Source organism: Danio rerio, chromosome 6, assembly GCF_052040795.2.
Source record: "Danio rerio strain M-AB ecotype USA chromosome 6, GRCz13ab, whole genome shotgun sequence".
Lineage (NCBI taxonomy): Eukaryota > Metazoa > Chordata > Actinopteri > Cypriniformes > Danionidae > Danio > Danio rerio.
The window spans coordinates 19833159-19857500 of NC_141026.1; the positions used below are offsets into that span (position 1 = coordinate 19833159).

The 24342-nt window shown below is 43.0% G+C and overlaps 1 protein-coding gene and 1 long non-coding RNA gene across 2 annotated transcripts in view; both read left to right on the plus strand.

Moving 5' to 3' along the window:
* Positions 1-24342, plus strand: part of LOC147843476 (uncharacterized) — a 756120-nt gene that overhangs the window by 388577 nt on the left and 343201 nt on the right. The gene's annotated exons all lie outside the window — the stretch shown is intronic.
* cacng5a (calcium voltage-gated channel auxiliary subunit gamma 5a) overlaps positions 1-24342 on the plus strand; it is a 60347-nt gene that overhangs the window by 6496 nt on the left and 29509 nt on the right. The window contains 1 exon segment of the mRNA NM_001326562.2: positions 23835-24070. Within this exon segment, the coding sequence (NP_001313491.1) occupies positions 23875-24070 (196 nt within the window). The 5' untranslated portion in view covers positions 23835-23874.

Sequence of the window (24342 nt, forward strand, 5' to 3'; positions counted from 1 at the left end):
TACAAAGTGCAGTGCTATGGAGACTGCATCTTCTGTGCTCCTGTTGCCACGGTAGGCAAACTGATGTGGGTCCAGTGTGGATGGCAGAGAGTCTTTTAGATGTGAGAGGACCAACTGCTCGAAGCACTTCATGATGATTGTTGTGAGTAAAGTAGTTTGAGGAGGTGAGTGTCGGTTAAGGATGTGATCCTGGTGTAGGGTTCTTTATTGTCTCTTTCAAAATTATGATAAAAGTCATTTAGCTCATTCAGGAAGAAAACATTTGTGGCTGTAGCTGTGGACTGGCTGAGTTTGTAGTTGCTGATGGCCTGGATGCCCTGCCACATGCGCCGAGGATCAGAACTGGAAAAGTGCTCCTCTAGCTTTAGCTTGTAACAGTGCTTGGCCTTTTTGATGCCCCTCCTCAGATTAGCCTCGGAAGTGCTGTAGGCCCGTGCATCCCCTGATCTGAAGGCAGTGTAAACATACACCTAAATGAAGGTCTGAGCCTATATAGTCTATATATACTATATAGAGTAACCCATTCTGAGCTGGGATCGTACCGGCGACTTTTCGCATGGGAGTCAGTTGCTCTACTTAGGAGGCTAAGGTCTGTCGCTAGAGAACCTTTAGAGGTTAGAGGAATGAGGTTTACCTGCACAGCACTTACTAGCTGGCTTCCGTTACACATGATATGGCACACTTTTCTAGAAAAACTTTATCAGATCCTCAGTTGACCACTGATTGATTTAAATATATTGTATTCCTGGAGTTGAGAATACAGCAATCTTGCCTTTACCCAAAATGGTGGCATAATCAGAGACAGTGGCTCCCCTGGGTCTTAAGGACAGGGTTTTTTTTATATCTTTTAATACTGTCTGTACATCCTCAAATAATGTCATCCATATCCATAAGGAAACCACTAAGAAATACATCTATAATCCCCAAAGCTTTTTGGAAATTGGCAGCCCATACAAACACCACTCTTGCTAGTTTTCGCTAAGAAGCTACAAGGCCTTTTTTTACTGCTGAAGCTAAAATTCGAGACCCTCACGAACAGATGCTACTCTTATAATGCTACATTACAAGTGGTGTGAGTGAGATAAAAGTCCAGTGTGCTTAGAGGTATACAAGCTAGACTAAGGTCTAGCCCCCCCAGACCAGCTCTCTCAAATATACACTCGCTGGAAAAAACACTGGACATAATCCAACTCAACAGATCTACACAGCATGAGGCAGGAGACTGTTGTGTGTTTGTCTTCACTGAAACATGGCTGAAGATCAACATCTTGGACCTGTTACTGAGGGGACAGAGATACACTTTTGTCTGGTAAGACCCACGGGGGAGACTTGTGTGTAGGTCAACAAAGAATAGGGTAAAAATACTGCTGTAGTGACAAAACACGGTTCATCGCTGATGGAGTTTATGTTTTTGAACTGTCAACCATTTTATCTGCTGCAGAATTGTGCGACGATTCTTTGTCTGCCACTTCTGTCTTGTTAATTCTTTTTTTGGTGGAGGAATCTAGACACTAGTGCTGTCTTGTCTTGTATGTTGTGCTCAGCTCGAGTTTTCTCCTGTTGAGCACTCTTATTCTGTTCTTGTCTGTCCTCGTCTTTTGTATGAGTGTCATCTTGACCACTCTCGGGCCATGCGAGCTCCAGTTCTACATGGGTGCGTGAAGTCTGGACATGCTCAGAGTGTGCGCTCTCATCCTGGTGTTTGTGTTGTTTTGCTTGAGACATGATGTTTTTGTTGGAACATGCATGTCGCATGTGTGAGTGCACGATGAATGTTTTCATTTATTGTGAGCTTGTGTCTTGCGTTCTATTTGTGATGGTGTTGTGTAAGCACATGGCTTCATGTTTACATTGTGGCCGTGTGCTGAAGGGTTTTATTTCATGTAAATACACGGTTAATGAGTTTCCCCATTGGCTGCATGTTCTGTTCCTGTTTTCTCATGAGCATGTGGCTTGTGTTGTCATGTGTCATGTGCTCTCCTGCCTATTGTCTAGTCCCATCCTCTTTGGTGACCCATTTTTGGCTTATTATGTTCACCTGTGTGTTAATGAATTATTTCTCCTTTATAGTCTCCTTATGTCTGCTGTCCTGTGCCAGTTCATCATATGGTGTTTCCAGTCTTGACTTGTCGTGTTTGTTTGTTTATTGTTATTTTAGTTATGTTTTCCCCCTTGGATTAGTTTTTGTTGCTTTTTGTTCATTTTGTATTTAATAAACCCATTTTTGTCTGCGTTTGAGTGGTCACTCCTTTTCCCAACCACAAACGTGACATTGTTTTGTCACGGATGACTTTTTCCATGACCAAACACTTAAGATGTGATTTGTGAACTTTACAACGCCATCAGCGAGCAACAAACAGATAACCCAGGTGGCTTTTTTATCATAGCCTGTGACTTAAACCGTGCAAATCTGAAAACAGTGTTGTCAAAGTTTTGCCAACACGTGAACTTTGGAAAAACAAGGATAAACAACGCTTTGGACATTGTTTACACAACCAAGAAGAAAGCATAAAAACCCAACCCTGCCCCCACATTGAACACTGACCATATCTCTGTTATGTTGATCCCAGCAGACAAATCACTTCTGAAAATCACCAAACCGGTTAAAAATCTCATCACAGTTTCTCATCAGGCCAGAAGATGGTACCTCAAAACTACAGGTCTGCTTCCAGTGCACAGACTGGAACCTGTTTAAAGGGGCAGCCACCTACAACAACCACACAGACTTACATTTATGCACTGAAACTATCAGTGTTTATATCAAAAAGCGCATTGATGATGTTACAGTCATCAAAGCCATCACCACATGTGCAAATCAGAAGCAGTTGATCACCGCATAGGTTGATGGGCTGCTTAAGATCAGAGATAAAACCTTCATATCAATGAACAAAGAAGCCCTCAAAACAACAGGGGCCAACATTCATACGGCATCAAGAATGTAAAGTGGCCATATGTGCAAAAAAATCAATAATCACTTGACATACAGTAAGAACACAAAGAGTCTGTGGCAAGCCATTCAGTCCATCTACGACTACTACAAGCCTCTACCACAGGCCTGTGATGATGACACATCTCTCCCAGATGTCCTAAACCATTTTTATTTACAATTTAAAATACAAAATGACACACCTGCACAAAAACTACCCTTACCTGCCAATGACCAGGTGCTCTGTCTGTGTTGAGTCGATATGAGGAAAACCCTATCTTGGATTATCTCTCGCAAGGCTGCGGACAACATACCTGGCCATGTACTGAAACACTGTTATACACAATATATCACAATAATACTGGTACCAAATAAATCATCTGAATCTTGTTTATACAACTACTGTCCCTATAGCACTGCGTCAAGTCATGTTGCTGTGCTTTGAGAGGTTTATCATGCACAATATCAAGACCAGCTTCCACAATGCACTTGATCAGCTCCAGTTTGCATATCTTTCAAATCACTTTATAGACGATGCAATTTCCTCCACCCCCCACCTGGCTGTTAACCACCTAAAACTAAAGACTCTTGTGTTAGAATGCTGTTCGTCGACTTCAGCTCAGCATTCAACACAATAATACCACAACAGCTCATTAATAAACTAAACCAGCTGGACTTGAACACCTACCTCTGCTATTGGATCCTGGACTTTCTAACTGGAACACCTCAGTTAGTCTGTGTCAGCCACAACACCTCAAGCACTACCACACTGAGTATAGGTGCTCTACAACAGGCTATGTGCATAGCCTGCTGATCTTCATACTGCTGACTCGTGACTGCACTGCCAATTTGCTGATGACACAACAATCTCACAAAAGGTCTCATTAGCACACCAACAAAATGCAGTACGGAGAAGAAGTAGCACAGCTGGCTGAAGAGTGTGGCACTAACAACCTATCTCTCAATGTAGAAAAGAGAAAGGAGGTCGTGATGGACTTCAGGAGAAACTCTGTTGACCACCCCCACTGACCATTGACAGCTCGACTGTGGAGAGATTTAGCAGCACTAAATTATTATGGGTGCATTTCACAGAGGATTTCACCTGGACCACAAACTCCATGTCCCTTTTCAAGAAGGCACACCATTGTCTACAATTTCTTTACTAGCTAAAAAGGCCAGGTTTCCCTGTACCCAATCTCACCACCTTCTACAGGTGAACCATTAAGAGTGTGCTGACCTGCTGCATCACTGTCTGGTACGGAAACTGCTGTATTGCTGACCGCAAGATCCTTCAGCGGACAGTGAACACAGCTGAGAAGATCAACTGTGTCCCTCTCCCCTCTATTCAGGACATTTTCCTTTCACAATGCTCCAGCAAAGCTACATTCAGCAATTTAACAAGAAGAGGCTGTACACACAGGAAGTGCTTATTATACTAAGGAACTGACGTGGATGAAGTGTCAAGCATGAGTGATCTACATGTTAAGTCAAATAAGTCAAAGATGCATATAGACATCCCGCGTCATGATCCGCATGAATGAAGCAACACGAGTTTGACGTTTGACGTTTGACGTGCTTATTGCGCATATCATGTGAATCATTCGAGATGGAAAATCTGAACTTCAGCGGACAGTAGCACCAGGTTAACCAATCATGAGCTTGCTTTAGTAGGGGATTGATGACGTAGTGCCTGTTGTTAGTGTCCGAAGGAAAACCCTCTTGCCGACCAGACAACAGTTCATCAAACTGGGCTTGGCTCAGTCTGAAGCACCGCTGAAAGCCTCCGTCATTCAGGTATAATTTCTGAAGGAGTTGATGAACTCACACAGTTGGCACTCAGACACGGTGCCAAACAAATCTACACAGTTTTTCAGCCTTCCTAAAGCACATAAACACCATGTTAGAAGTTTATCAACGAAGTTAGTGTCATCAGGAAGACAGAAACCCCGACCTTGATGCGAATCCACATGTATTGTGAAGTGAATCTGATGCGCAAATTAAGCGAATTAGACGCGAATGAGGCGGGTGAACTCAATATGTCCACGCGTCTATTTACACATGAATAGGATGATTTTTTTATGGAGAGAGAAGAGTGTTTCTACAGGACCACACAAGCCCACACACCTGTGTGAAGCAGACTTTATAAATGCATAGTGTATTGTTTTTATTTTTTTTTCTTAAGAAAGTGTTTGGTGCAAATGTCCAATTATCCGTTAAAGTGTCAGAGAGATGAAAGAATGTGTTTTCTACAGGTGCTTTGTCACTCATCTGTGTGAGGCACACACAGTTTAGGGTTGTCGCCTAGAAAGTAGGGGGAGTAGAGGTTCACATGGATTCAGGTTTTGTTTACATGGGTCCTGGGGTTTATTCTTCATAGCTCGCTTAAATGATTTAAGATGATTTGGCAGATCCTGGATGTTTTATTCTTGATATCTGATCTCTGGCTAATTCGGTTCTTCAAACAAGTTCGTGAATCAGATTAAAATTCTGGATGAACTGATCTAAGATCGCTGCATGTGTTGTGAAGGACTGATCTATCGATCCTCAAAATCATGGTCAGCAAGGCAACGATTGGCTGATGGCACAGCAGCGTAATGACATCATCTGATTAATATTCAATTATCCATGTGAGCTAAATTACATCAAATTAGTAGCAAACTGTTTGTTTAATATGATACACAATACGTTTACGGGCTGCATGCTTTACACTTTCATGTGTCAAGAGCAATTTATTAAGTTTTACAGTTGGAGCGTTTTTTTTCTTATTATAGTAGTATTATTGTAGCTGGTGTTTAATCGGTGTAAAGAATAACTGTATGTTTACGAAAGCATTTTGATATTGTAAAGATGTCTGCAACTTTTATGAAGCATCAAATCACTATCATATTAACTGTCAAAACATGTTTATGACTGCATAAATGTATTATTGCTTTTTAAAAAAAGTCACATATTGTGCATGTCTATTATCATACACAAATTGTAATAAAGTGATCTAAAAAGTTCATGTCAATAAGTTTTCTCTTTGCACCACCAGGTGGCAGTCTTTGTACTTTCATTTCAGGGGTGCAGATTGCATAATTTATATCTTTACTTGAACTGACCCGATCTAATCCTGTTTATATCAATTGAACCTGCTCCCGACCAGGTTTGAGCTACTAGAACTGTTGCTATGACAACAACTCTCGGATCAGTTTTGAAGAACGAATCGATCCTGGATCGTGTCAAATCGTCAATAACCAAATCCAGCCAACTGTGTAATCCACGTGCGAAGAACGGATCCCAAGTGATTTCATGAGATGAGTTTTTTGTTGTCGTTTGACACTAGTGAATCAGCAGTCCATCAGCATGCAACATTGAAGAAAAATATTTTGAACTTATAGCCTCTTTGTGAAGCTACCACAAGGCAGCGCTCACTTTCCAACAAGAGGGATTGTAGACCTTCAGGAGTAGGTGGAGGTAAGAGGGTGCAGTACTAGTGGCTGTTCTGTAAGCAAGCATCAATGATTTGAACTTGATACAAGTCTCAACCGGCTACCAAATCAGTGAGATAAAGAGAGGTGTTACATGTGCTCTCTCTTATTGAAGCCCTGACAAGCTACAGTATTCTGGATCATCTGTAGAGGTCTAAAGGTGCTAGACATGAGTCCAGCTATAACATCTAAGATTAAAATTAAACTATCATGTACTGGTAATAATACATCAATAGTCTGTAAATGAGGTTTGGATAAGTGAGCACTGTTTGCATCACGAGTAAGTGAACAGGTCAATGATATATACTTCATATACTTTATTCCTGTTTATGTAAAGCACTTTGAATTGCCACTGTGTAGGAAATGTGCTATATAAATAAACTTACCTTGCCTTGCCTTACTTCTTCGGTAAACAATGCAGAAACTAGCTGGAAGCTGTTTTAACATCCTTGAACTGATCCTAAAATCTAGGACTAACAGAATTGAACCTGAACTAGGTGCAGAAGGTCCTTAATAACATAGAGCATGCACATAAGGATACTTTTGAGGTGAAGGTGTGTAACCTCTTAACATCTTCGCAGATGTCTGAATGACTTCTGAGCCAAACTCAGACTTAAGATGCTGTGCTTTTTTTATAATCCTAATTGATTGTAGCTTGTCAGACTGCACAAACTAGACTCACGAGTCACACTATAAGATCTCAGTTGTCATAATGTCAGACTGAATTTGATGCGCAAAACATTATCATGGAAGAAAACTCACCCTGCGTTTGACGTCATCCATCTATAACACTTTCACTTTCCCGTGTTTTGAAATGTTACTTTGTGGCAAATATACACAATCTGTAGTGATCATTTTTCTTACATCATACCTCAATAATAAAACCAGGACAACTACATTTTTGAGATTTTAGCCTAGATTTGTAGGAATCTTTTGTATGATTTCCCTATTTTGTCCCCTATAACCTAGTTGTGGCTGAAATTGCATGGTATGAGCAGGGCTTTAGTCAATACTCACTCTGGCATATAGACTGGGTGAGACTGTGTTGTCTTTCCAAATAAAGACTCTTTGTTTGTTATTGGCTTTCTGCTTCCTCGGAGGCTCATTATGAACCCAAATTTGTGTCTGTTGATGCCAGAGGCCGAACCTCAAATGGTACAGCTTAGAAAATTTTGGATGTTCTGCTTCATTTTACTAGAGAAAGGAAACTGGGAACTAATGTAGTTGTTCTGTTTGAGTTGTCTCCCTGGAAGCAGTGTGAAGGTATATCCATTTATTTTATGGTTAGAATTTCAATGGAGAATGTCCTGCTTACGTACATAACCCTTGTTCCCTGATACAGAACGGAGAAGTGTGTTTAGTAACAGACAATGGGAGATTTTTAGATCAGTCATTCTAAAGAGTAAGAAAACGGGTCAATGAATGCCAAATGAGTTGGCAGAGCTCAGATCTGCAGGTGCCAGTGATTAATCATTAAGGGAGTATATCAGCTGGCATCTGTAAAGCAAACATTCAGATTTTTTGCCTGCTAAAGAGCTAATCACTCAGCTAACAGCTGAAGACCCTGCTGCTGTGGCAGTGCAGATGCACTTCTCCGTTCCCTATTTAGGGAACGTGGGTTATGTATGTAACGAGGCTCTTCCCCTTCATTGGAACTACAGCGTGTTTCTGGTAAAGGACAATGGGAGAATGTATGGAAAAAGCCAAAGCAGCTAAGCCCGTCATGCTCCTAATGTGAAGTTTGCCAAGCATAGCGTGAGCACACCAGCATCACCAAAAGCACAACCTTCTAACGTCCCCTAGGCCCTTTAATTATCATTACATGGGAAATTTTAGAAATTTAGATTGGGGGTTGTTAATGTGCTTTTACCCAACTAATATAGACTAAGGAATTTAGAAATACGACAGTAAGTTGGGAAAGTGTGCCAGGAGGAGGACACTGCAGAGGCCATCTGCTACCCAAGAGGGGATACTTGATGGTAAAAGGGTCATTTGGACTAACTCTATGGAGGGGGAGTGCTACATAAGATAACCTGGTTAGCGGGTAGGGAAGACACGGGTACGCCTGGTCAGGGGGAACACACCATGGCTGAAATAAGCATATGGGATTACCATCGGGGGCCGTGCATGGCTGGCACTGAACCTCAGCATGGGGGTAGACCAAGTGGGCATACCAGACATTAAACTAAGCCAAGCACCCAGCTCCAACACTGAGTTGGTTGCTGGGGGCCTCTGAGGAATTCTCTAAGGTTTGTCAAATGGAGCACTTACTAACAGAATAGAAAAGGCGCACATATCTCCGGGTTAGGAAACATGGCGCAACAAGCACTTTTGCCACTAAGCTTAATTTCCTCCAAACGAAAACTGGCTCCACTTGAAGATTATAAAATCTTGCGAATGTGTTAGGTTTTGCCTAGACCACAGCTCTACAGAAATCTGTGAGAGAGCCGTTGCATGTAACGTCCAAGAGAAGCAACACTTCTAATAAAGTGTGCTCTCATGCTCGGGGGACATGGTTTGCCCTTGCATTGGTAAGCGAGGGCGATGGCATCAACTATCCAGTATTCCAACCTCTGCTTTTATACAGCACTCCCTTTCTGCTGACCACCATAACAGATAAAGAGCTGTTTACAAAATCTTAATTTTTGCATTCGTTCCAAGTAAAGGTGCAAATCGTGAATGGGACAAAGCAATGAATGGGTTGGGTCTGCCACCTCCGTGGGCAGTGCTTGCAGTTTTACCACCTGATCTTTAAATGGGGTGCTGGGAACCTTGGGAGAGTAGGCCAGCTCAAATTCCTGGAGCTATTCACTTACCAAGAATGCCTCCAAATCCCCAACTCTCTTAAATTATGCCAACGCAATCTTCATAGACAAAATTTTCAAAGATATCAAATTGAATCGCTCAAATAAAGAGGGCATGAGAGGGTGGCGGCATGGATTCAATTGTCGCGCCTCTGAGGAATCGGATGATTAGATTATGCTTCCTGAGCGTGAAGGTTCCAGAGATCAGGGTGCAGGTGCCAGAAGGTGCCCTGTCCCTAGGAGAAGAGATCCTCTCTCAGTGGAATGCGCCAGGGAGGGGCCGTCACAAGAAGTATGAGTTTGGAAACCCAGGTCCGGTTGGGCCAGAAAGGCACAACAAACAAAACGAGTTTCTCGTCCTCCCTGACTTTGCACAGAATCTTTGCAATTAGGCTCGCTGGGGAAAAATGCATATTTGCGCATACCCAGTTGCCAGCTCTGAGCCAGCGCATCCGTGACAAAAGGGGCCTTAGTCAGGTAGTAAATCAACTGGCAATGGGTGTTTACGGGAGAAACAAACAGGCTTCCCTGAAACGCTTTCAGCTGGACTGTGAGTCTCCATTCCCCTCAGGGTGCTAGCTGCCATGACAGCACATTGGCTGCACGGTTTAGCTCGGCCGGAATGTGAATGGTACGCAGCGATTTCAACTGTCTGTGACTCCAGAGGAGCAGAAAGCGAGCAAGCTGAGACATGCAACGGGAGCATATACCCCCCACACGGTTGATAAATGCAACTACTGTCATGCTGTCTGTCCTGACCAGCATGTGTTTCTGATGTAAAACTGGTAAAAAAAAAAAAAAAAAGCGTAGAGCGGGAAACACTGCCATCTGCTCTTGGAAGTTAATATGCCAATTTAACTGGGGTCTGGTCCACGAACCCGGCGCTGCATGCTTGTTGCACACAGCCCCGCAACACGTGTTGGAGGCATCTGTCGATACAACATGAATGGATACTTGTTCGAAGCACACACTGGTCCGTAGGAAAGCAAGATCTGTCCAAGGGCTGAAGGTGAGGAGGCACAGTGGAATGATGTGCACCCGGTCTGTACTTACGCACCATGCCCATCTGGGGACATGATCGCATAATCAATTGATCCTGGGACAAAGCCAGTATGAGCCAGTCATTGAGATAATTGAGTATGTGCATGCCACCGAGCTGTAAAGATGTTATGGCAACCTCCTCTAGCTTTGTGAAAACCCATGGAGACAGGGAGAGCCCGAAGGGGAGGGCTTTGTTCTGCCATGCTTGACCCTTGAATGCAAATGGGAGAAAAGGACGGTGGCGTGAAAGAATGTAGACATGTCCTTCAGGTCTATAGCTGCAAACCAATCTCAAGGAATGTACACATTGGAGTATGCATTTCTGTGTGACTATTCTAAATGGCATTTTGTGTAAATAAAAGTTCAGTTTGCGCAGATCAGGAATTGGTCTTAACCCCCGCTCTTTTTGGGCACGATGAAGTACAGGCTGTAAAACCCGCCTTTTATCTGGGCTTGAGGGACCGGCTTGATTACATCCTTTGCCAGCAGGACAGCAATCTCCTCTCACAACACAGGGAACGACATGGGGCAGACACAAGGCTGACCCTCTTGAAATGTACACCTGTGAACTTGGGAAGGTGAGAAGCAAATTGTATTACGTAGCAGAATCTGGCCATCCGCATGAGCCACCGCGACGGGCTGGGCAGTGCTAACCAGGCTGGCAGAGCTTACTCTAATCCCAAACATGCAAGTGGAAAGACAGCTCGGGAAGGGAGTGCTCACCCCAAGAAACAGAAGAGCTGAAAATAAGAGATTGTATTTTACCTTCCTCCCTGGATACCATGATGAGGCTGGAGTAAGAGAAAGGAGGCCAGCCTCTTGCTCTCTGGAAGCATGTGGCAATATGGGCCGCGAGCCAAAAGGCAGAGCGTCCCAGACTGGCAAGGCTTGGGTTTGCACACCCAAGGAGAGAGGAAACTGCCGTTTTATTAAGAATTTAGGTATTGCCTGCCTGGAGGCTAGCAGTGAAATTATTGTCAATGGCGTTGACGTTGAAATCGGTTCTGAGCATAATCAGTTGCCATGCTGAGCTCTACCCTCTTGCAGCTCAGCCAACCTCTCGGCTTGGAAGCATTGATAGGTGGACATAGCATGCAGAGCAGATGCAGCCTGGCCTGCAGCAGTGTAGGTTCTGGCCGTAAGAGTCTCAGATAGTCTGCATGCTTTGGGTTTGGGTTAACCACTCTAGGTGGAGGTGCCATGCGGACAAAGATTGACCACAATAGGCAAATTTATCCCATTCTGGATTGTGTGTGTGTGTGTGTGTGTGTGTGTGTGTGTGTGTGTGTGTGTGTGTGTGTGTGTGTGTTTGTGCGTGCGTGCGTGCGTGCGTGCGTGCGTGCGTGCGTGTGTGTGTGTGTGTGTGTGTGTGTGTGTGTGTGTGTTTGTTGTTTCTCTACTTTAATGCTGTGATTGGCTGTTGGCAGGAGAGAGTAGACGCAACGTGTGGCTCACCATTCTTGCCCTGAGAAGTTCATTTGCATCCTTTAAAACTTAAAATTTTACATTCCAAACTAACATTATACAATATTTATCACTGTAATGAATACATGTACAAAAAAGTGGAAAGATATTGAACTGTCATGTATGCATTTATTTGTATTATAACAGATGAAGTTGCTGCACTAGTTGGGAGTATTAAGAATACATATTTCCTTCGATAGGTATGAATGTATGTGAAGTCTTTATGAAATTAAAATATACCCTTTTTATTTTATATGTATATAGTAGTGCTTGTTATAAACAATGTATTTGTGCACTTCATTATTTTGTAAAAATGAATTTTGCTCTTATAATCTTTAACTAAATGCCACAACCTTTCCTTCCACCTTGAAAAACAATATATTTTACTTCTGGTCACGTGGAATGCCTTTAGAGCAATGCTATTAGTCTTATTTCGGTTCTGCCACAATGAGAGGTAGTGGCTTGAACTAATATTATATGATTCCATCAGAAAAAAATATCTCTTTGTTCTCATCATCATCAGGCATCTGAAACGATTCTGCACCAGAGGGTGCATGCCAGTGGTGATATTGGTAGACACTTATCATCTACATTTTAGTACAAACTGTTATTCAAATCTTTTCTCATTTTGTTTAGCAATACCAAAAGGTGCAACGATCCAGTCAGTCACAAAGGACAAATTCATGCAGCACCCTACATTTTTTCAGTAACATCAAAATCAGATGTACAACACAATATGGGAAGAAAGAACAAAATTAACTTCAATTTCATGCTGACTTTAACTATCACCACTTAATGGTAATTAAGGCAGGCTCTCTTATCTCCCTCTAGAAAAATAATCTTTTAGTTTATGGCTGTCACAATGAGCCAATTATCCAAAGCAAGTGTGTCAAATAAGATACTCAATGTGCAGAGCTGTGGGTCCTTAGAAACTGAAAGATTGAAAGCCACTGCTCTAAATGGTAATGTATCTGTAATGTTGTAAGTGTGAAAGGGGCTTATTTAAATTATAATGCCAACTGCACTTAAGCAATGACTTTGCCAATGTCAACTTGCTCTATTATTTTAAGACTAACTCATCTGTCAGATTTCACATTGCATTCTTTTCCCAAGTTGGGAAAAGTCAATTCCGGGGGAGACAGAGATGAATTGCTGGAGGTCGTGGGCAAATGGGTGCTTGAAGAGCGGTGGGGTTGAGTTGTGCCTGATGTACAGTACCTGAAGAGCTGGGAGGGATGTGTGTGTTTGGTCACGTGATGTGCGTTTTCAGGGTTGTTAAAAAATGCTATGTAAAACACAGTGTGGATGTGGATAATTTTCGTTCTAAAATGCCATTTTAACACTAAGACGTATTGGTGCAAACAGGGCCTGAGTGTGTATTTTTTGCGAGCAGGTATGCGACGAGGGCGGGGCGAAGGATCGCTGATGCTGGCTCAGCATTGTGTTGTCTATTGGCCATCGGCGATGGACGATGGCATCATCTATCGGCCCAACCCTAGTACTCATTTGTACTCCATTTAGAGCATAAGCCTCAAACTTCATTCCTCGAGGGCACAGTTTTGCTTTCACTCAAATTAAACACACCTGATTTAACTAATCAAGGTGTTCAAGACTAAAAAACTAATACGCAGCTGGAGCTAAACTGTCCAAAGCTGTGGCCCTCCAGAAATTGAGTTTAAGACCATTGATTTAGAGGACAAAATTTCTTCTGCCAAATTGCACATTTCATATTTTTAAGTACTATGAATGCATTGCCTCCCCAATGTAATCAACCAAAAATATATAATGTTTATGAGTAACATATGCATAAAAAGTAGAAATAGTGAAGCCCATTTATTCGTTTTCTTTTCAGCTTACTACCTTTATTTATCTGAGGTCTCCACAGCCGAATGAACCGCCAACTTATCCAGCATATGTTTTACACAGCAGATGCCTTTCCAGCCACAACCCAACACTGGGAAACACCCATAGTAAGCAATGTAGCTTACTCAATTCATCTGTACCGCATGTCTTTAGACTGTTGAGGAAACTGGAGCACCCGGAGGAAACCCAAGCAAACACTGGGAGAACATGTAAACACCATACAGAAAGGCCAGCTAACCCAGACAGGGCTCGAACCAGTGACCTTCTTGCTGTGGGGCAATCGTGCTACCCACTGCGCCACCGTGATGCCCTGGCAAAGCACATACATGTTGATATAATCGCATAGTCAAAAACACAGCCCTTTTATGCATATTTCATGTGACCGCATGTGTAAACATGGCATCCAACACATTTATTCATTCATTTTCTTTTCAGCTTAGTCCCTTTATTAATCCGGGGTCGCCACAGCGGAATGAACCACCAACTTTTCCAGCATGTTTTTTCACAGCGGATGCCTTTCCAGTGGCAATCCATCTCTGGGAAACATCCACACACACACACACATACGCACACACACTCATTTACACTCATACACTACAGACAATTTAGCCTACCCAATTCACCTATAGCGCATGTGTTTGGACTGTGGGGGAAACCTCAGGGAGAACATGCAAACTCCACACAGAAACGGCAACTGACCCAGACAAGGTACAAACCAGTGACCTTCTTGCTGTGAAACAACAGCACTACCTACTTCGCCACTGCGTCACCGCATCCAACACATGCACAAAAGAAAAAAATTCTATTCACAATATCTGTACTAATTTCAAATAAAGCTGTAGACATCTTTTAATCCATTTACACAAAGACATAAAGTTGATATGAACACGACAATTATACTTCTTAATTGCAAATATATAATTGCACTTCATTATTTCATGATAATCTTATCACGTCATAAGATCACATCAACTGTAATGTTCCTTCTAGTGTTGTCACAGTACCAAAACAAAACAAAAAAGCAGAGCAAACCCACATCAAAATAGAATATATTAATAAATTAACCAAATATATTAATTAACAAAGGGTTTAAAGGGTTATAAGGGCAACATGGTGGCTCAGTGGTTAGCACTGTTGTCTCATAACAAGAAGATCGCTGGGCCAGTTGGCATTTATGTGTGGAGTTTGCATTTTCTCCTTATGTTGGGGGGCTTTCTTCCAGGTGCTCTGGTTTCCCCCCACAGTTCAAATACATGCACTATAGGTGTATTAAGTAAACCAAACTAACTGTAGTGTATGAGTGAGAATTTGACAGTGTATGGGTGTTTTGCAGTACTGGTTTGCGATTGAAAGGGCAACTGCTGCTTAAAACATTTGCTGGTGGTTCAATCCGATGTAGAGACCTCTGATAAATCGGGGTCTGTGCCCAAGGAAAATTAACGAAAAAATTGTAAAGGGTTATAATTCTTTTTTTATACATTAAAAAAACATGTATAAAAAATCTGTCAACACATCAATCAAATTGTTTATAAGGACAGAGAGAAAGCCAATCAAGATGATTCATGGTGACTGGATGGATGTATTGCCTGGGGGACATCTCAGCATGAATGAAAAATCATCACCTATATGCTTAATATGACAAAAAAAACAATTATCTGGTATTCCCTGCAAATCAAGCAATAGAAAATTATTTTGCAATCCAACAGGGATCGTCCCTCATTTTCCTTTCTAAGTAAATCAGGAATCTTTCGTTGCAAACACAGCCCATTCATGCAAGTTTGTACTGTACAACATTAGAAACATAAGACCCTTCTGTCACACTGTTCAAAGAAGACGTGGGGACCCAAATGCAATCGACAGTTTATTAGACAACACAGAAGTGAAAAAAACAGAACAATGAGAAGCTGGCTGGCTGAAAGTCTGAGGATCACAAGAGGTGGATGAAAGGAGCAGATAATTCTTCGTCAACAGAGCAAATCAAATGTTCATTGGAGAGAACTTCACTCCTCGTCAACAGAGCGAATCAAATGTTCATCGGAGAGAACCTCAATTGCCGTCAACAGAGCGAATCAAAGTTCATCGGAGATAACTTCAACCAGCGCACAACAACATACAAAGACAAGTGAGGGCAACGAACTGACAAGAGACGGAACGCTGAACATTTATAGACACAGTAATGCACTACACCTGGAGCGCTGATAATCAGCTGAGCGGTGCTAGGCGACCGGTGACCATGATCATGTGACCGCCCAGCTGATGACATTAAAACAACGGCACCTTTGGACAAAGGCGTGAACAGAGGGGACCGCAACTTCGGATTCCAGACTGGGAAAAACTGGTGGCTGGTAACCAAGACTACACTGAAACGGAGAGAGGCCCGTAGCCGACACTGGTAACAAATTATGTGCGTACTCCACCCACGAAAGTTGCTGACTCCAAAAGGAGGGCTTCTGCGAGACCAAACATCGCAATGTGCGCTCAAGATCCTGATTGGCTCTTTCGGTCTGACCGTTACTCTGGGGATGAAAACCAGAACAAATACTAACAGTAGCTCCCAATAAACGACAGAATTCTCTCCAAAATTTAGAGACAAACTGAGGCCCTCTGTCAGAAACCACGTCTGTCGGGAGGCCATGAATGCGAAAGACGTGATCAATGACAGCAACCGCTGTCTCTCTGGCTATCGGTAATTTGGGCAGAGGGACAAAATGAGCAGCCTTCGAGAACCTGTCCACCATGGTTAAAACCACTGTGTTGCCGTTAGAAGATGGAAGACCCGTGACAAAATCTAGCGAGATGTGTGACCAGGGTCTCGAAGGCACTGACAGCGGTTGAAGGAGTCCAGCAGGTGGGCGATTGGAAGACTTAGAAGCGGCACAGACAGAGCAAGCCAAAACAAAATTGCGCACATCACGAGCCATTACTGGCCACCAGAATCTTTGTTTAATAACGAATAATGTGCGACTCACCCCCGGATGACAGGTTACTTTGGAGGAATGACCCCACCGGATAACGTCGGACCGTAGATCCTTTGGCACAAATAATCGACTCGGCGGGCATCCGATCGGGGGCGTAACACCATCCAGGGCTGTGCGGACCCGCGACTCGATCTCCCAAGAAATATTCGCCACAAAAACCCTCTGTGGAAGCACCGGATCTGGAGATGACGTACGATCCGAGCGATCAAAAAGACAGGATAACGCATCAGGCTTGATGTTCTTAGAACCTGGTCTGTACGAGATTGAAAAATTTAATCGTCTGAAAAATAATGCCCACCGAGCCTGCCTAGAGTTTAGTCTTTTGGCAGATTTGATGTATTCAAGATTTTTATGATCGGTCCAAACAATAAAAGGCACCCCAGAACCTTCTAACCAATGTCGCCACTCCTCCAACGCAAGCTTGACGGCCAGACACTCTCAATTACCAGTGTCGTAATTTCTTTCTGCAGCAGATAAACGATGTGAAAAATACGCGCAGGGATGGATCTTGCCGTCCAAGGCTGAGCGCTGGGACAAGATGGCTCCGACCCCGACCTCGGACGCATCGACCTCCACTACAAACTGCCGAGAAGGATCAGGGGCTATGAGAATCGGGGCTGAAACAAAACAGCCCTTCAGTTTGGAAAATGCAGCTTCGGCTGCGTTAGACCACCTGAACGGTGTTTTGGAGGAGGTCAAGTTAGTCAGATGTGCAACGAGCTGGCTAAAATTGTGAATAAAACGCTGGTAAAAATTGGCAAAGCCTAGAAACCTCTGCAGGGCCTTACAGGAATCTGGGGTTGGCCAATTTACCACAGCCTGAATCTTCTCTGGATCCATGCGCATCCCCTCGACCAACACGATATGCCCCAAAAACTGAACCGACTGTGCATGAAAAACGAATTTCTCCGCCTTGACTTAAAGCCCATTCTCTAACAGCCTCTGCAACACTTGCCTGACGTGCTGAACGTATTCCTGGAGAGAGTGAATCAGAATGTCATCCAGGTAGACATAGATAAACTGATCTATCATATCTCTCAACACGCCATTGACGAGTGCCTGGAAAACAGCCGAAGTGTTAGAAAGGCCGAAGGGCAGAACGCAGTACTCAAAATGCCCTCTAGGTGTGTTAAATGCTGTTTTCCACTCATCCCCGGGTCTTATGCGAACCAAATGATAAGCATTGCAGAGATCTAATTTTGTAAAAAAGTTCGCCCCCTGCAGGCGCTCGAAGGCTGAAGACATTAGCGGCAAAGGATACGTATTCTTAACCGTGATGCTGTTCAGCCCTCGATAGTCAATGCACGGACAAAGAGAACCATCCTTCTTTTTCACAAAAAAAATCCCGCCCCCGCCAGTGAAGAAGACGGGCGGATGATCTTGCCTGCTAGAGAATCAGAAATATATTTCTCCATAGGCTCCCTCTCTGGAACAGATAGCGAATATAACTTGCCCTTAGGCGGAGACGTACCTGGCAATAAGTCTATAGAGCACAGTCATAGGGATGGTGAGGAGGTAGAGAAGCAGCCCGGGACTTACTGAACACTCTCTTCAGGTCATGGTACTCACGGGGCAAGTTTGACAGATCTATCAGCTCCTCCTGAAACACAGAACAAGGAACAGTAGAACAAGCAGACAATAAACAAGATTCATGACAGCTCTCACTCCACAAAAAAACTGCATTATGACTCCAATTAATGTGAGGTTTATGTAACACCAACCACGAATGTCACAGAATGACAGAAGTATCAATAGTGTCTTTGAGGAAAAAATGTAATGAGTTCTGTGTGATTTCCAGAAGTAATAAGTCTTATGGGAGCAGTAATGTGTGTGATGGTCGGAAGGGACAATCCACTAAGAGCGTCCACCGCGATAGGTGAGGAAAGGGGAGAAACAGAGATTTTCAGACTGATCACTAATTTAGAATCAACAAAATTCCCCTCAGCTCCGGAATCGATGAGCGCGTGGCATGTGTGAGAAATGGAATTAAGGCACAGTTTGATAGGTAAAGATGTCATATTAGGAGAGTTCTTTTTAGACATAATTTCCCCCACCAATAAATTCTTACCCGTAGATGGCTTATTATTTTTGGCCAGACAAACAGCCACAAAATGCCCCCCAACTCCACAATACATACACAACCCCCCAGAGCGTTGACGACGTCTCTCCTCCGTAGAAAGACGAAACCTTCCCATCTGCATGGGTTCGGGCTCCGGCTCAGGGGGCATTGCCTCTTGAAAACAGGTCTGCAAAGCCAGACGCTGAAGACGGGGCTCCTATGAAATCCTCTGCGTTGAAGACGATTGTCCACTCTTACCGCCAGATTGATGAGACCTTCAAGCGTTTTAGGCAACTCCAACGCGTAGATCTCATCCTTAATGTGCTCCGCTAATCCATGAAAAAACATGTCCCACTGTGCCTCGCTGTTCCAGCCACACTCCGCTGCCAGCGTACGAAACTCGATGGAATAGTCCACGACACTCTGATCTCCCTGACGGAGCTCTGCTGGCTTTCTGGACGCCTCTCTGCCTGAAGCCGCTTGATCAAAAACCACTTTGAGTTCATCCGAAAATGCTTTGAAGGTGTTACAACAAGGATTCTTGTTCTCCCATACCGTAGTTCCCCATAATGCCACTTTACCTGTGAGCAGATTAATCAAAAATGCCACCTTGCTCTGCTCGCTAGGAAAAGATGAAGGCTGGAGAGCAATATACAGTGAGCATTTAGCTAGGAAGGCTCGGCATAAATGGGGTTCGCCCGCGTAACTCTGCAGGAGGTAGTCGTGGTTCGCTGGAGCGGCTTTCGTTGACAACTGTACTGGCTGGTGGATCAACGGGAGGAGGCAGCAGAGTGGATCCGGCGGCGAGACCCGAGCTAAGACGCTGGACTTGGGTGGTGAGTTCGGAGACTTGGTTTACCAGAGCTTGAATGGCTTGGCTGGAAACTTTCATTTGTTGATCCTTATGGTCTAAGCGAGCGGCGCTGCGGGACAGAATCTACTGAATCTCCGATGTGCTTGCTGGGTCCATAATGGTCAGTTCGTTCTGTCACACTGTTCAAAGAAGATGTGGGGACTCAAATGCAAGCGACAGTTTATTAGACAACACAGAAGTGAAAAACACAGAACAATGAGAAGCTGGCTGGCTGGAAGTCTGAGGATCACAAGAGGTGGATGAAAGGAGCAAATAATTCTCCGTCAACAGAGCAAATCAAATGTTCATTGGAGAGAACTTCACTCCCTGTCAACAGCGCGAATCAAATGTTCATCGGAGAGAACCTCAATCGCCGTCAACAGAGCGAATCAAAGTTTATTGGAGATAACTTCAACCAGCGCACAACACCAGCGAACTCAACGGGGAGAGCCTGACAGAGATACAAAGACAAGTGAGGACAACAAACTGACAAGGTGAGACAGGAACGCTGAACATTTATAGACACAGTAATGCGCTACACCTGGGGCCTCATGTATCAACGCTGCGTACGCACAAAAACTTTGCGTACGCCAGGTTTCACGCTCAGAATCGCTCACGTTTGGATTTACTAACAATGAACTGAACGTGGGAATGTGCGCAGGTTCACGGCAGCTTTCTGGCAGGCGTACGCACATTTTTTGTGCGTGTCTGTTTTATTTCCATTGGCGACTCCTAGAGGCAGTTGTGTTAAATTCTTTTCTACAAAGTGTCTGATCCTTGCAATGGCAGCTGTATGAGACGGGTTCATATAGTAGGTATGTAAGATTTCCATACCATACAGTTGACCAGCTAAACATTAAAGCACAATTTGCAGCGGTCGCCTGTTTTCCCAATGTAATCTGAGCTATCTACCGCACGCACATTGCTATAAAGACACTATCTAAAGATGAATTTGCATGCGTGAATCAGAAACATTTCCATTCAATAAATGTGCAAATAAAATATGATGCACAAACTTATTGATGATTCCTACTTGTCTTTCTCGTGATAAATAGTGGGCAAAATCTGATATGTAGCGGGGAAAAAAAGAAAGAGTTCATCAGACGCTGGACTCGAGCCGAGTTTATGCTAGAACGTGTCAGTACACGATCACATGCTTCTTATGAGGTGCGCCACTGAGACTGCTAAGAGTACTGCAACACTTTACAGATATAAACCACACTATTTCTTTTTTAAATGCACTCAGTGCGATGTTCAGACCCAACTGTGTTAACCGTACCAGCTAAACTCTCCCACTCTATTTTTTTCTTTTGTTGTTAATTCCGGAGAACAAACTTGCAAATAACACCGCTTTTCTCCGGTCTACCTCCGAAAGCAGCACCTCCAATTCACATTCTGTTCAAAGTTTCTCTTTTTGCTTGATTTTGCCATTGCTTTTTCGTTGGGTTTTTCCATTAGCATAGTCATTAGCATATTCATACGGGGGAGGAGGCAGGGAGGGGTTTTGCGCTCGTGCATGTTGCGCTCAGTTTCACGTTCATTCGGATGTACAAAAGAATATGCGTGAGATTCGGCGTACGCAGTGTTTCATACATCTGAATTTTTTTCTGCGTACGCACATTTACAGCTTTGTGCGTACGCAATGTTTTAGTAAGATTTCCACGCAAGTCTTCGTACATGAGGCCCCTGGAGCGCTGATAATCAGCTGAGCGGTGCTAGGCGACCATGATCATGTGACCGCCCAGCTGATGACATGAAAACAACAACACTGACAGCCACGCGACTCTCACACAAACACAGAAAGAAGCGCACACACACTAGTCACACACGCACCGCAAACACAGATAAACAATCGCACCACGCAGACACTTCATAGAAGAGCAGATAGATCCACAACCATGACACCTTCCTGACAGAACATGCTGCACAACTTCTTGCCCAAGCTCTTGTAATTTACAGGCTGGACTGTTAAACCACTACATTCATTCATTAATTTTCTTGTCGGCTTAGTCCCTTTATTAATCCTGGGTCGCCACAGCGGAATGAACTGCCAAACTTATCCAGCAAGTTTTTACGCTGCGGATGCCCTTCCAGCCACAACCCATCTCTGGGAAACATCCACACACTTTCACACACAAACACTCATACACTACGGACAATTTAGCCCACCCAATTCACCTGTACAGCATGTCTTTGGACTGTGGGGGAAACCAGACCACCCGGAGGAAACCCACGCAAACACAGGGAGAACATGCAAACTCCACACAGAAACGCCAACTGAGCTGAGGCTCGAACCAGCGACCTTCTTGCTATGAGGCGACAGCACTACCTACTGCGCCACTGCGTCGCCCTAAACCACTACAAATGATCCAAAATTCTGGAGCTTAATTTCAAAATTCTCAAGTTCAAAATCAGTGTACAAAAACATTTCATTCACAGTACTTATGAAATTTCCAATCCAATATAAACTGCTTATTCACTGATAACATTCAAACAGCAACTTAAAAGTCATCCCTTCCACAAACACTTGACTACACCCTAAAAAAAGAATCTCCCCCCTACTCTTGCTCTTACTCCACCTTGTACTTTTCTAAACAATATCAAAACTTTTGTTTAAGTTGCGTTTCACAGAATACTGCTGTAAAAGCACCTTATTTTATTGAAATGTATGTGTAATGTGAAGTGGACACTGACAACAGGGAGTTGAAGATCTAAACACAGAGTTTATTGAACAGAGATGGTCAGGCAAGCAACAGTCAACACAGGAGCAAACAGATGTACACAGGCAATCCAGAGTCATAGACAGGCACATGGTCAGTACAGGCAGGCAGCAGGCAACGTAAACAAACAAAACAAGCCGAGGGTCTAAAACACAAAAGGACAGCAGGAGTGTTTGCAATCAGACAGGATCTAGAGCAGGCAGGATCTTTTGCTGGCAGATTTGTAGATCTCCAGCGATCTGCATGGGCTAGATTGCTGGTGATCATAACAGTATGTAAAGCAAATTGTATTGAACTTTTTTTATATACCTTTTAAAATAAATGTCAATTCAGTTAATATTAAATTATGATTAGTTTCAGATTTTTTTTTTTTATGGGTGGTTTGTCTGCTTACCTAGCATAAGTAACAAAACAGAAGGTATTTTCATTTGGCCACTATAAAATAACCTGCTTAAAATGAATCAAGTTATTACATGTAACTGATCTAAATATGTACAATTAATTATAATTTATTAATTAATATATCCTCTCATACACCTGGTTCAATGTGGCGCCAGACATGACACAAGTATTTTTGAAAGTTTTAGCCTGGCACAGGTATAATTTTCATGTATAACACCTCTTTGTTTAAATAGAAAATGCATTTGCACCCATTTCTGTGCCTATGGGCATGTAAGTTTTAAAAAGAGGTTGTTTAAGGCACATTGTTGGAGTGCTGCTATTTTGAATCAACTATGATAAACAACTAAAAGCTGGTCTAAAGTCAATGGTGCATGTTTTTTATTTGTTATTTAACGAGTGTGCTAGTGATATGCACATATTTGCCTTCAATACTGGCCGCCGTTCCCAAACCCCCTGTTTTTCAATACTGGTCACAACCAAAGACTGTAAAAAAATAAAAACAATACAACACCATTTCAAAAATCTGTCATGTAAATAGCAAATACGCCATGTTGCAACATAACTCTTCATAGGAATGGGAGATGAGACTCTGATTAGTTTAATGCACGTTATGCCCAAAACACACCCATAACTAATTAAGAGAACAAGGACAGCGCCTTTAGGCGATGCGTACAGATCACTTTTCCTGTCCTTTCAAAAATAACAAAAGTGGATTCGGACACGTCCCAGGTGAAGCTGTGCTGTGCGCTTTTGTCACAAGAAGGAGATTTAAGCAGATTCAATTGCAAGTAAAAGTTCATTAGCTGAATGCTTGTTACAATAATCAAGGGAGACAAGTTGACAGCAGCTATGGTATCAATTCTGGTCGCAAGATACCTATAAGTCGAGGAGACCAATGAAACATGATCTGAAAGACAGAAACAAAGATGACCAACTGAATGAGAATGAGAAACAGAGTCCTTAAATAGGTCTCGATAATAGATTGCAGGTGGCTCCACTGATTAGTCAGCTGACTGGAACGCGTGCTGTCAAGGAAAGGTAAACAAACGCAGTCATGCGACAGACATAACAACAAGAGGAGAACACTATAAATGAACCATGAAAGCTTTAGACCATGTGGCTTGGTTATTAAAAAAGAGTCCTTTAGTTACTTTTGACTGATAAAAAAGAAATGAAAATGGAAATGAACTATTCCTTTATTTCTTTGGATATTTAAGCTGATTTATTTTCTCTTCTCTTTCTTTCTCACTACAGCTTCTGTTTTCCTGCAGCTGACACCCTCTGCTGATGTGAAATGGGTTTGTGTGGCAGGAAAGTGCTGACGCTCCTCAGCAGTGTGTTTGCTGTGTGTAGTCTGGGGCTGCTGGGTATTGCCGTCAGTACCGACTACTGGCTTTACCTGGAAGAAGGGGTCGTCCTCCCTCTCAACCAGAGCACCGAAATCCGCATGTCTCTACATTCAGGGTTATGGAGGGTCTGTTTTCTTTCAGGTGAGTGATGGTGGGTGCGAACATATGCATTTCCCCTGTGACACTGCCACATATTAGTGTTTGTGATGATAATATAACATTAGATAAAGTGAAACATAATAACAATAAAATGACACTACTAGTCTTTTTATACTCATGGGTTTATGGAATGTTAGTAAGAGATTTGAGATTTGTAAGGAAGTGGACATTTATTTTGAAATTTGCGTACGGATTAATGGATGCATTTTTGTTTATTGCTCTTTTGTATATTTTACTTTTGGAATACGTTCAAT